At 42.0% G+C, this 14,567-nt stretch overlaps 1 protein-coding gene across 3 annotated transcripts in view; it reads left to right on the forward strand.

Annotated features, from left to right (window-relative positions):
- Nucleotides 1-2,541: 2,541 nt before the first annotated feature.
- Nucleotides 2,542-14,567, forward strand: part of PDE1C (phosphodiesterase 1C) — a 374,041-nt gene continuing 362,015 nt past the window's right edge. For 2 of the 3 annotated variants that reach the window (XM_053609332.1, XM_053609330.1), the window contains exons 1-2: nt 2,542-2,643; nt 3,129-3,231. In XM_053609332.1, the coding sequence (XP_053465307.1) occupies nt 3,131-3,231 (101 nt within the window). In that variant the 5' untranslated portion in view covers nt 2,542-2,643; nt 3,129-3,130. Of the gene's footprint in view, nt 3,232-14,567 lie in introns of all 3 variants that reach the window. The other variant, XM_053609331.1, reaches the window with a different exon arrangement.

Genomic DNA, 14,567 nt, shown 5'->3' on the forward strand with positions numbered 1-14,567 from the left:
CAGCTGTGGTGCATCTTACAAGGGTATATGTGAAACTTAGTAAATGTAGAATGTAAATATCTTAACACAATAACTAAGAAAATGCCAGGAAGGCTATGTTGAAAAAAATAAAATAAAAATAGTAATATTTTGTTGACAGAGAGAAGATGAACTTATTTTTTAATGTGGCTTAGGAGAAAGAACTCTTAAGTTATTTTGTGATACTTTAGTGTCAGTATTCTTGTCTGTAAAATGGGAGCATTGGGCACTCAGACATGGGGTAAGGAAGCAGAGGTAGTTCTCTCTGTACCTGAGAACTAACTACACCCTTCCCCATTCGTCCAGAGCAGCTCTATCTTTAGTTTCTGAGTTGCTTATGAGATGTTATTTAAAATAAAATATTCTGTTGATTAAAAAATTGGAAAACCTGTGAACTAGATTATTTTTCAGGCCCATTCCTGCTCCAAAATCTATTACGGCTCTAAAATAAAGCAAAATTATATTTTTAGCAACTTTTTGATATGTGTTTAGTTTTTAAAAGTTTTCTAAAATGAAACAGGATTTAGCTTCAGAAAGTTTTAAAAGTTATTTTTCTGTTTTTTTCTCTTTGATTTGCTTAACTGCAGTGAAAGGCTGTCTCTTTCCTTTTTCTTCTAAAATTTGTTTTTCTCTCACTTAATCAAAATCCCACAAACTCTAGAAAAAGTCGTAGGCATGGTGTGGGCAGGAAGATAAGTATCATCCTTTATCATTCTTTTTTATCTTTTTCATACCAGGCAGTCCTTAGAGAAACTATGAGTTAAAGTATGAATTTAGCACTGTTCTCTTTTCAGTAATTCCTTTTCCTCTCTTCTGATGACCTGAAAGAATCATAAAGCTGAAACAAACATCCTAAATCATTTTGCTGAAATTCTTCACTTTATAGATGTGAGGAATGGGACATTGGAATACTGGGACAGGGACACATCTGTATAGGAAAAGGTGATAAACCTGACTTCTGGACTCTTTTAATTCTCTTTCTGGTAGGTCTAGAAAACCTGGTGCTTAGTTTTCTTATTATAAAATGGGGGTGATAATAATATCTGCCTCATGGGTTGTTTAGGTAGAGAAATATCCCATTTGAGGAACCCTGCTCTTGTCTTTCATTCTCAAAGCAAACTGTTAAAATAATTTTGTCTTTTGGCAATCCATACCCCCAGGTCAATGTTTCTCTGCTGGGTGAGTGGGAGAAGTAATTGGTTTGATTCAGCTAGATGAACTCCATGTTAATACACATATATGGGGTGCTTAATGTTATCTTTGCCTGGTAATAATGTCTTATTACCTCAGAAAAAGTGCCTCCAGAAAACCTTTAGGCACTGACTTTTACTGGGGTGACCTCAGATTGTGCTACAGATGTGTGGGCAGGTAATTTTTCATCAAACAAGTCTGTCATCTAACCTGGAGGCACCAGGTTCTTTCTCTGCTAGAAGTGTGGGGTCAGCTATGCCATCCCTAATATCCCCACTTCTATTTCTAGAAAGTGAATGCCAATTATCTAAGAGGTGAGGATTTGGATTTAGACATTATCATTGTCAAGGTCACATCAACGGAAGTTTACTTGAACAGTAAAGAAAAACTAGTCCTTACTTTTATGTTACTTTTGAGAAGCAGGCAATTATTTGACAGAAAAAAAATTCTGGAAGTGTGACTGGAAGAAATGTTACCTGTCATTGAAGAAAAATGTTGTATAGGGCACATTGTATTCTGATCGTCAGGAACCCTGAGGCCAAGGTTTGACGTGGCCCCTAGATGGTGGCTTCGCCTAGAAGGGAGTTTGACTAGTTCTGTGATGTTGAGGCTGTGATCAACTTGAGCATGGCTGCAGCGCCCCCCAACTCCCACCCCGTCTTAATCTCTCCTCCCTCCAATCCCAACCCCCCAACTGCATACTTAGTCTCATTCTTCCAGAGCATTCTATTTTACTGACATTGTGAATGACCTAGGAGAACACTGACGGTGAGCGGTGAGCGCAGCTTTGTGCCGCTGGAAGTCTTTTCCAGCATCAACAGCCCCACAGCCAGACCCCAACAGGACCTCTTGAGGAGTGTGGAGTGTGTGGCATTAATCTGCTGAAACCTACCTACCTCCTCACGGTTGTTACATTTTCTTCTCCTTCCCGCCAGAAAGGGGGGTGGGGGAGAAACTTCCATTAGCAAAAAACAAAACAACGCCCCCCAACCCATCAAACAAACAACAACAAAACCAAAACCAGTCAGGACTTTCTGAGTGTGCTGTGTGGTTACTTTGGTCCCCATCAATTGCTTCATTATTTCAAGATGGACCCACAAACATAGCCGGCGGCGGTGTTAAGTGAGCGCAGCAGAGGGAAGCTCCAGACCGAACCGCGGCTGCTGTGAGCCGCGCCACCCTCCCCTCGCACCGGCGCGCGGAGGTCTTTATGGGGAGCGGGAGCCGGAGCCCTCGCCGCAGCCCGGCGGGGCCCCGCTGTGGCCGTCGCTGCCCTGCGGGGGCGGCTGCACCCGGGGAGAGTGTGCCCTGCAGACGGCGGGGCCCCGCGCCCCTCCTTCCGCGCCGGCGGTGCCAGCCCAGACGCCAGCCCCGGCACGCTGACAGACGACTTTTCTTACTTGTCAGTTTTCTCGCTTGTCAGCAGAGCTGCTGGTAAGTGAGAGAAGCGGTGACGGTGCCGGGGCCGGGGGACTCGGCCTGGGCTCGGACCACCCCGCCCGCTTCTCTCCACTCCCCACTTTCTTCCTCCTCCTCCTTCCTCACCTCCCCACCCAGTTTAACCTTTCTCCTCCAAACCCTTTAGCTGCCACGCTAATAGCTTCTGGGCTTTGTGTAGAGGGCGGAAAAAAGAATTACGAATAGACCCGAGGTGCTTTCCCTCGGAGCCGAAGCACGGTCCCTATTACTACTCCTGGGCTCTGGCCCTGGACCATGGCTGGCTCCCGCAGCTGCCTCCCGGGCGCACCTGGGGCCACGGTCGCCCGCGGTCGGCGCTTCCTCTGAGCCTGAGCCTGGGGGCGCGCGCGGAGAAAGTGACGGGCACACGCGCGGGCTGGGGATTGCTCGCCCAGCCAGCGAAGAGGCGGGAAGGGGACAGCCCAAACTCTCTCAGCTTCAGCCCCAGTGATAACCTGCAGCTATGGAGTCCCCGACCAAAGAGATAGAAGAATTTGAGAGCAACTCTCTGAAATACCTGCAACCGGAACAGATCGAGAAAATCTGGCTTCGGCTTCGAGGGCTGTAAGTAAACCTGTTTACTTCTCTCATCCCCCTTGCCCGCTCCCGTCCTTATTTTGCTACACAGCCGCAGTCACCGCTGCTCACTCGATTCCTGCGTGGCCCTTTAAATACAGCCCCAGAAGTTCCACAACTGCTGTTCTGTTCGTTACAGTCACTGCTACCTTCCTTCCAACCGGGAGAGGTTGTCTTTCTGTCTTGCTATTCCAAGTCATGCGTTTTTGGGGAAAGAGATGTCCTTAGATGAGCTGTAGCACAATACTCAAGAAGATGTTTCAGTTCCTTTTTGCCCAGAGAGAAAAGTTTGGAGATCCAGTGAGGGACTTTTAATTAAAGCAAGAATTTTTCTTGCTTGTCAGTACTTGAGCAGGTGGTCCAAGAAAGTTCAACACGCGTCTGACAGTTACAATCTCTCCTCCCTCTCCTGAGCCCAGTTGAGCTCCTGATATTTTCTTAGGGTTCTTTTTTTGCAGTTTTTGGCCAGGGCCGGGTTTGAACCCGCCACCTCCGGTATATGGGGCCGGCGCCCTACTCCTTTGAGCCACAGGCGTGGCTTTTCTTAGGATTCTTCATAGTGGAAACATGCTTATTGTGAAGGAAGTGGGGATCAGAAGCGGTATTGCAGTTCCCTAGCAATATTGGAACAGCGAAATGAAGCAGTTGTTGTTAATAGAGTGACTGGAATTCTGGCTGGACGGACGGGCAGAGATCTCCAAATGTCAGAGATCTCTAAATGTCATTCGTTTCATTGAGTTCAGTCTGATTTGGGGTACTGAGGAGAGGTGACCTGATAATATATGGTATTTTCTGTGAAAAGATTTCTGAAATGATGAACTGCTGGTTACCCCAGTCAGAAAGCTGGAGTGAGCGTTTTATGTGTACAGCCTGCTGCTAGATGGACTAGGCAGGTCCCAAAGACACCTTCTCTGACTAGCAGATACTCATTTCATCAGATATTTGGTATCAGAAATTTAGTGTCATTTAAAAACCTAGTTTTTCACCAAGCATATTATCTAGACATTCTGTTCCTACCAAGAGCACTGATGGAAAAACCAGCTCCTTGCCAGTGTGTTGTGTTTATTTTGTTGCTGTTATTGTTTTTGAATGCATAGACACACAAAGAAAAAGACAAAACAAATCAAAAAGGCATTGATCTAAGTTAGCTTGATTTTCAGAGTTTCTAAGGTTATATATGTTTCCTTGAGAAGTCCCTATTTAAAGGTGCAGTTTTATAAAAGCTATCCCCTTGGTAATCCAAGTGAGCTTCATTGCCATTGATCTAAATGGGAAACAATTTAATATTTGACTTGTCTGGCCACTGCCAGTAGAGGCTATAAACTTATTTGGAAGTCTTGTCTTTGGCTGGCAGGCTGTCCTTCGGATGTTTATAGTAAGCTCGTGTTATATATAGCGGATATTACTTCTGACTGTATTGTGCTGCACACAGAAAGTTCGTTGTGTCCACAAAGTCTTAGTCTGAGGTGTACAATGAGAAAGTGTTGTCAAGCTCGTTTCCTGCCATCCTGACTACAGGGACTCATATCCACACTTATGCTGTTTTTCAAGTCAAACTGACTCCACACAGCCACTTAGGCTAGAGATGAGTATTTGGCTAAATCAAAGGTGGGAACTTGTGCAGAAAAGCATTTAGCACTTACAACACTCTGTCTTGTAGCTGTCTCAGTTTCATATCTGTTAGCCTTCTCTTCCCAAGGTGCTGAGGTGTGATATAGCCACCTTTTTGTGTTCTAGTCTCTTGTATTTACTCAGAACCTGGTGCCTTTGAACATGAAAGGTGATTCTTCTCCAAATGTGTGTTTTTGGATTCCTCTGTCCTTCCTAGTGAAACACCCTGTCTAATAGCATCCCAAGAGATCGTTAGCCTCACTTTCTAGTTCAAAAAGGATATATTATTATTTGTTATAGTTATTAATTGTAGCACCCTTATGATTCTTATTATCACTTTTCTTTTCTTTTTTTTTTTGTTAACATAACAGCAGTGCTAGAATAACTTGCTAGAGACTCTGGAAACCAAAGCGCATACTCATTTATACAACTTGGAATAACACTTTTTGCAGTCCACAAAATAGAAAGCCTTAGGAGATGGAAGGTTGTGTGTATATTTGTCCACACAACAGATTGCTGGTAAAAGAAAGGCAGCTGCTCTTTCAACATTTTAGAAAGCCTCAATAGCCGTAATTGGATTTTCATATTAATGTATTACCACAACACTTTTATAAAAAGGGATTTTTAAGTGACCACAGATGGTCAGGAATTCAGTTCAACATGTCTGAGAGCCATCTAAGTTCAGGATGTGATCGTCTCATGCCTGGATTATTCTACAGTGTCTCCTCTCTTTCTTGTCAGTATCTCCTCTCTTTAATTTCTTGTGGAAATTTTGGCCTCCTCCATTAGAATCCAAGTTCCATGAGGACAGATATTTGTGTGTTTTCCTCACAGCTGCATCTTCAGTGCCTAGAGTAGGATTTGGCACATAGTAGATGCTCAGTCAATAGGTGACAAAGGAAGCATAGAAACCCAAATGTGAACTTTTTCATACTCAATGTGAAGATAAATATATATTTGAGGCAGCTTATGTCCATGGGACCTATCAGCACAATATGCCAGACGCTAGTTGTGAGTTTCATTAGCATCATTACCCAGGCTGGGTCACAGGAATCTAACCTGGGCAAGAAATGGCAAAGCCATGATCCAGGCTGAATGCCACTGTTGTGATTACCCGGGTTCTCTCTTTTCCTTCCTTATATTTCCTCTTTTCTGTGCTGGTGAGGAGTGATATTCACCAGCAGCAAGAAGATTTCTGTGGTTATCACCTGCAGATAATTGACAGGGCAGGATACAGCAGGGGACAATCCTACTCATGTCCTGCCATGTTTGTTGTTCTCTAGCACTTATCACCATCTGAATAACGTATGGGTAATTTTTTATGTTTGTTGTCTGTCTCCCCCAGCTAGAATATAAGCCCCACAAGTATAGGGTTTTTTGGTTTGCTTTAGTCACTGGTTTACCCCCAGTACCAACATTATACATGTTATCTGGTATATAGTAAGTTATCAACATTACATACATATATCTATATTACTATATACCATACAATCTGGTATATAGTAAGTTTCACATATTTCTCTAGGAAAGAATTAGGAGGAACTCTTAACCTAGCATTATAGCATTATCAGCTTACTAATAGTGCATCGAATATTGGAAATGTGAGCTTTCACTACTATATATCCCAGCTGAGATTATAAAAACCTGCATGCCTAGGCATTACTATGATGATGACTCCCATGTCAGTGAGTGAGGTGATCTCAGTGGTGTGGCCTTCCTCAGCCTCCCTCTGTGGTCCTGCCACCTCTTATATACATGCTCGCATTTCTCTGCCATACCTGTTTCTCTGTCATACCACATTTCTCTGTCATAACTGTTTCCTCTGGAAGGGGTGGAGTTTTTGAGTCCCTCCAGATCACTTTTTTTGTTGGGGAATCCTCCTATCAGGGAACTATGACTGTGGATGTTCCTTATGCCCCTAATGATATGCAGAAGCCTCATGGACTTCTTGGGTTTGAGCAATTGGGTCATGACTTGTACCTTGAATCCTGACCAAGAGCTTTTCTTTCGCCAGCCTGCCATGTGATGACAGAAAGGTGCTTTTATGCTGTATTTTCTAAAAATTGAGAGTGAGATAATAGATTTCACTTATTCCTTGGCATTTATTGTCAGAATTATAATTAAGCTTCATGTCCAACTATGAGGTAGTCAGTTAATAAATTTTATGCTTATATAACAACTCTATGAAGATTATGATGCTTTTTATATTATCTAAAGTAATATTAATATGAAGGCAGATGAATGGCTATTAGGTTAATGGACTAAGAGGACTGTTGTTTCGTCTATCTAGCAAGCTTTCCCCCTTTACTGTGATAGCAGACCTTATCTCTCACCTCATGCCCTGCATTCCATTGCAAGGATGAGCTCTCATCCCAGGACTGGCCCATCATAGAAAGGTCTTCTCCAAGAGGTGGGAAATGGGTTCAGTGACAGCCATCATGAAAGCCCAGAAGAAGAAAAAGTATCACTCTCCCACAATACAGAAATGTCAATGAGGGACTTCAACACTCCCGTTTGGGTTCCATGCCCTCTTGAGGCCAATCTTTGTTGCCAGGATCATGAAATTCTATGATAGGAGACAGTGAGGCCAACATACAAGAGAAGCAGAGGTAAGATGGTGGGTGGGTGTAGATGTTTCTCTGGTCTGTCAGCTAGCTATCCCAGCAGTTAGGGTCTGTTTTTGCTTAGGGTGTGTGGAGGACAGATTGTGGATGAGACTTGATGCCTGGAGGTTGCTTGGAGAAGAAGCCTGGATTGGAATAGTACTATGAAGATGGGAGAACGGAGGGTGCATTTGAAATAAGAATTAACATAAAGCTGCTTAAAGTTAAGAGATTTAGAGCTAGAGAAAGTTTGCTTTGGCCTAGGCATCTTAGTGAGTCAGATGTTATTTGCCTTCTTAGGGACCATGGAGAGAAGAGCAGGCTTGGGTAAAGCAGAATGATAACCTAGGGTGTGACAAGCTTCTCTGGCAGCCTCTGGAATGTCCAAGTGGCTGTTGGTGATGGCAGTCTCAAACTCCAGAGAGAGCATTGGCCAGGAGTGGAGAATCTCAGAACTTAATGAAAGTCTTTCAAGCAGATGACCCTGAATCTCACCAAAAAAGTAATTCCAGAAAAATACTTACAAAATTATTGTTGGCTTCCCCAAGATTACATATTTAGTGTATTATTTTATCCTTCTGTTCTCCCATTTAATTGGAATTATCAGATGGTTCAGCACATTTTTACTGGGCTTCTATTATGTACCAGGAAGTCGGACCTTCAGAGGGGGAATGAAAACATCAGAAGCAAAGCCCCACTCTCAGGAAACTTAGAGCCAGTTAGTTCTTATGCATGTGAAAGTTAAAAAATAACAATAAAAAATAGCACAGTAATTAATTGCTGAGTGATACTGACATCACATGCTAGGGTTCACAGATGGAAGATGTTTGTGTTTGAGGGATTGCTTTTGAATCTTTATATTTTTAATAAGGATTAAGTCTCTCTGAAATATGTTCTTAGTGTATACTAAAGGGTTAAAGAGGTGAATATCAGAAAGAGTAAGTAGGTACTTTTCTGGTGACATTTTCTTTGTTTGAATACTAATGCAGTGTATTAGTGCATCATCAGCTGCTTAAAGTAATTCGCTTGTGCTAACTTAGTAACTAATTACAACTCAATATTTAATAGCTAAGTGCTTATTATTTTGGTCAAGCTTTACAGCATGCTTCACTGTTTGGTTGGAAAGCAACCCTGAGCAGAGAGGTTTCTGCCTTTCCATCTCCCATTTTCTGCCTTTAATTTTCCTGGCTCATAGAAAATTACTTCCCTTGGTTCCTATTTCCTCAACTGAAGGAAAAGTGCCTGTATGATCTACCTCATGGCTTTTTGAGAAACAGCTAAAACAAATAATTATTAGATATCAGCACATAAAATAGTTTGTGACAGCTTTGGGAATGACCATCACAATTTACCAGTAGCAATAAAAAATGAATTCTATGGCAAGGGAAACACTATTGAGAGTGTCTGAATTCATGTAAAATGTTGGTATTCTTCAGGCTTTTTTTGGCCTGTACTCTTTGTAAAAAGTCCTCTGGACAGCTGTTATTGAACAGACTAAATGAGTCTTAATGAGCATAAGAAAAACCTAGACATTCCTAGGTTGTAAAATTATGAAAAAGCTTAAGAAAATAATTTAATCCTGAAGATACAAAATTTAACAATTATAGTTAATGAATTTTATTTATATATTTGAAGGAGTATACACACATCTATATGCAGGAAAATCAACCATCACTCATTCACTTAGCAAATATTTCTCTAGCACCATGTGCCTGGCACTGTGCGGGGCATTGGAGTTACAGTGGGAAAGATGATAAAGGCTCCTTCCCATGAGGAGTGTTCAGGCTACAGGTAGAGGCAAATATTAAACAATATTTTCACAAATAATGGTTTACTGTCATGAGTGCCAGAAGATGTCTAGTACATGGTGTGATGTGAAAACGTTTAAGTGCCAGAAGATGTCTAGTACATGGTGTGATGTGAAAACGTTTAAGAGAGGACTCAAACCTGGTCCAGGATTCAGAGAAGGCATCTCCGAAGAAATGAGGTTGAAGACTTGGTATTCATTATGGAAAGAGAGAGTCAGGTAAGAGTATTCCAGGGTATTCTAGGTCTGGGACCTTTGCTTATGAATACCAACAGTTTACATCAGAAAGATACAAAGACAGGAAGTAATGTGGTGCCTCTGAGAAAAATTCAAGAAGTCCCATAGCACAGATAGGGAAGAAGTTGCCGGCTCCGCACAGCTGAGAGGGGCCAGATTCTGCCCCATCTACCAGCAAGGAGAAGCCATTGTCTGTAGGCACAGACTTGAGGGCTTTTGAGGAGATAGACCCATCAGGACTTGGATAAGGGGGAAGAAAAGGGAAGTAGAATCTAGGGTAACCCCAGGTTTTTAGCTTGAATCCCACATGTTACTTACTTAGATCAGGCTCACTGAGGGAGGAGCATGTTTGCAGGTTTGGTTGTGGGTAGGAGCAGAGTGCTTGGTGAGTAGAGACCATGAGTTCAGCTTTGGACAGATTGCAAATAAGGGAGAGTGGAGGACAGCATGAGTAGTTGGGTAAGTGGGGCTGGAGATTGAACAGAAGGTCTGGATTGTAGATAAAATCTACATCCCAGCAAAGGAAGAAGAAAAATTATATGTATGTGCATATCTGAATAGTGCTAAATTAATATTCCTATGTATTTTACAAGTAGAACACAGTTTAGTGGGACCCCTAAATAGACAGAAGGTTCCAGGAGATCAAAATTTATATATATTATATTTTTTCATTGGCATTTACTTGTTAAAAGTATTGGCATTTATTTAGAAAGGGCACCTACTGGTCCTAGTTTTACTTGAAACTCTTATATTGACTACTTGGTGTAACGCCTATCACCATATAGGTTTAGGGCAGAGACAGAAACCTGGGATGGCCATGGCTATTCTCAGAGTTTCAAGGGCAGAAAGAGGCTGTGACTAAGGAAGGCAAATCGGATGAGGCTCTCATCACTGGCCTTCAGGGAGTTGGAGGGCACACACTAGGCAGCCTGGATGCCTGGAGAGGGGCTGGGTGAAATGTGGCTGGGTGGAGGTTCTCTGGCCCCTGCAGGAGGTCCTTTTACTGTTGAGGCTCCATGTAGTGGGGTCAGCCTTCCTCTGCCTGGGCCTCATCTCTTAGGACAGTCCACAGTTCCAGCCATGGCACTTGTCTTCTGCACCATCCCTGCCCCTCTCATGCCCTTTTCCTGCCCCTTCAAGGCTTTCCGAAAATGGTCCTCTCCTCCTTTTTTCCCCCACTCAAATCCAAGGGCCTATAATAGAGACCCACTGTTCAATATTTTGTCAAAATACAACTTTTCTTTCCTTTGAGGCCACTAGAAGAGTGATAATTTAGGCAATCCATGTGAGAGTATATTAAGCATTTTTGCTGACAGTCATTGGACATGCAAAGGCAAACTGTTGTTTGTTGAGATTCTAAACAACTAAAATGCTTAAGTAATGAGGGTTTTTTCTGCCTTCCAGAGACATGCCTAGTAAATATGGCAGTGAAAGATTAATCTTGGAAAGCTCCTTCTAGGTATGTTTTAGAAGCAGTTCAAATTCAGACTAATAACATTTTTGTCCCACGTTTTTGTCCACCTCTCTGATTCTTGTCTAAGGATTTTGCTGATGGGTCTTTGCCTTGAAATTCAACCCCTTTGTAAAAGTGAATTACATTTAGTATACCCATCCATGTGATTGTTACTGTAAACCTGTCTACTAACTGTGAGAAACTATAAACACTTTCATAGATAGAGTTCTGTGTCGCTCATGAGTGAAATACGATTAGTTATCATAGATCAAGTTATCATAAATGTTGCTTAGAACTGCCATTCTGTCTATCCAATCACTGGCTAAAATGAATCAGTTGTCTAAAAAAATGAAAGAATTATTAAAGCACTCACTTCTGGGAGATTTGGCATAATTTCAGTTTCAGTAAAGGTAACTACTATACCTCAGGAGAATTTAAGTCCAATGTTCAACTGATTTTGGTTGACAGAAGAGCTCAAAATGGTCCCAAGAAATACATCTGCTAGTTTTTTCTTTCTGTATTTTGGATAATAGATTCATTTTGCCATATTTAAATTGCTGAGATCTATAGAGTATATGTGCTGAGAGGCTTACACAGATGATGCTACTACAAGACAGAGTTTTAGAGGAATAAGGAAGGACTTCTGCTCATACAGAGCTGTGGCACTGATCTAAATTCACCTGAAATTGTAAATAACCAGCAACTGCTTCCTGCCAGGAGTAGGTTTTGATAAGAGATGGGAGAAGGGCATAAAGTGGAGAGCGGGAAGAAACACTACTGGAGTGGACAGACAAGGATTAGAAAAATTAGACTGTCACTGAAATCAAACTCTGAAGAAGAAAGTTTTTACTCTGGCTAAATCTATAGAGGGGGAAAACAAAGTGAAGAATTGAAGCAGCTCTCTGGATAATTCAATAAAAAACAAAACAAAACAAAACTACTCCTCCCCTAATTACAGGAATATGTCTGTGGAGAGTGAGATTTTGTCTTAATCCTTTGGATTTATCTCTACTTCGGCAGTGCTGTCAGAGCTATTAAGAGATACTTTTGTTTTCAGCCTTTCTCATCGATGTTTATTTAAATAGGAGCCAGGCTCCCAGGAAGGAGGTCACAAAAATCTCTTTCATTCTCACCCACACAATTTTGCTGTACTTATAACACAGCAAGTGGTTGTAAATAGGTGACTAGAGGAATAAATCATTTATACAAAAAACATACTACTTGGACTTCTACAAGCATGGCATTTACTTTGTATTTTCTTTTTCTAAGAACCTTTTCTTGTTTTTTTCATTGGTGCCACCAATTAGCTCATTGCCTGGTGTTAAGCAGTGGATTTATAGCTACAGGGAAAAGAAATAGAGTTTGGCGTGCTCAAAAGTCCATGCTTTCCAAGAGAAGATCTCAGCTTTCTTTAGGGAAGGGTCCCATTTGGGGTTTCTTAGTAATCCAAGTAGTAATTCAAGTGTTGGAATTTTTAACTTAGGCTGAGAGACAAACAGGCCTGAACAGAAGATTTGGATGTCTGTGCCTGGCCAGCTATCTTCAGGCAGCAGAGGGTCTGGGGAGGGAGAACAATGAAGAGAGGGGTGCCCCGACACAGCCTGAATTTGCTATGTGAGTTGGTTCAGTTCCAGGTGGGGCTTCCTGTGGGCGTAGTTTGGTTTGGATTGGGTTACCTCTCCATTTTCCACTGCCTGGCCAGCGCTGGATAGATACACACTTGCTCCCTGGAGTGAGTAAAAACTCTCAGATCAGTATTCTCCCATTCTTTCCATTCACCGTCCTCACCCTGCAGCCACAGTGTCAAAGGCTTCTTTCATTTGAATTTGATCCCATTATTTTTGGCTGAACATACTGGAACTTTGTATCTTTGGGAGATGCCTGTTCCTGAGTTTGATTTTCCTTTTCTGTGAGGGTGAGAGTCTAGAGAACAATTTCCCCCTAAACAAAAAACCTAGAATTTTTTGTTGTTTTTGTTTCTTTCCGAATGATCGAGCTATTGTAGGTGAACAATGTCATTTCATGATTGAAATTTTTTTTTTTGTCTTACCTCAAATCTTTGGTCAAGCAGGAAAACAGAATCTCTGTGCACATGGAATTTCATTTTGTGGCTCATCAGTTACATATCTGAGCTAAGAAGAGAAGAGATTGTCTCATTCTCTCTAATCTTTCTACCCACCTCTAAATATTCTTGTGCAAGGTACTGTGAGACCACAAGTTTATATATATTTTCCCATTGGCATTTACTTGTTCAAAATATGGGAAAGGGACCAGCAAGCTATTAGTAGCTTTAGAAATCTAGGCTTTCACACATATATTGTGGAAATGAAATCACTGGTAGGAATGAGAAGAAACATATGAAGGCTTTTGGTTCTCAGCACCATGCAGATGAGTTCATACCAATGACATAAGACAGATTCTGTAGAATTTTCTTACAATGTTTAATTCTGTTCAGTCTGCACCCCTTAATGCTAATGAAAAACAAAACCAGAGGATCAGATGACTGTTAAGATCCTTGATTCATGGTTGTTTGTGGCATTTTATCTCAGTCCCCTTTCCCGCAAGTGAGGCACATGTGACTCAAACTCTTGAGAACATGTAGTTATCTGTGTGAGTCTTGCTGTGCCCTTTGTTTTTCTCTAGGCCTGTCCTTTAGCCTTCTCTCCCATGCGGGAGCTGAGGGCTGAGAACCAAACTTTCCGCAGCTGTCTGACTGTGTGTCAGCAACAAGAGTGGTGTCTGCAAGGAAGGATGGTGACAGGATCTGATGCAACTTGAAGTGTGAGTCATCATTACCCAGAAAGCCCAGGGAATGCAGAAGGCAGCGCGGGAATGCAATTTCCCATATCCAAAAATCTTCTCGTGCCCAACTGGGAAGTATCTTGCTGTCAACTTAGAAACGGAGCACAAGTTTTGGTTTTTCAAAGCCAGCTGGTTAGAATATTAAGCCTATTTATAAACCTCATTATTGCTGCACCCATATGGCTTTTGCTCAAAGATACTCACTTTAAAAAAGTGAAAGACTGCCAGGCACTTCATAATTTAGCATCAATGTTTAATTGACTCTCACTTATCTAGGCTATTAGAAATTCTTTCTAAATCATCTGTTTAACTTTGGAGTACTTAATGTGCTCATCTGACTGCAGGTGTGCCCAGTACTTGGGAACTCCTAGCCAACAACAAGCAAATACGCCCCTTACAAGCATCCGTGCCCTCGCCTCACTGTTGTTTCTCGATATTTCCCTGCTTGTTTCTGCTGTGCCCCAGGCAGGTTCATCCTTACTGTGGACAGAATCACTGCATAGGCTGGCTTGATTTTATCCTTTCTGTCTTTGACTGAGGGGAAGACACATAAAATGAAGTTCAGATGACACAGCCATGAAGAATCTGGGGGAAGCTTTTCAGATATTGAGAGTCAGTGTTCTTCACCCTTTGATGATGCTCATATCTCAGAAGCCCCTTGTCAGAATGTGACCATATAAATATAAATGGAATAAAGCCCTCGAGGGGAGGTCTGGGGGCTCACTCCCCCGTTATGTACACGAGCATGTACACATATGCACACCATTTTATAATTCTTGGGAAATCCACAGTTCCACAGACACACTTCTGT

This window comes from Nycticebus coucang, chromosome 11 (assembly GCF_027406575.1).
Source record: "Nycticebus coucang isolate mNycCou1 chromosome 11, mNycCou1.pri, whole genome shotgun sequence".
NCBI lineage: Eukaryota > Metazoa > Chordata > Mammalia > Primates > Lorisidae > Nycticebus > Nycticebus coucang.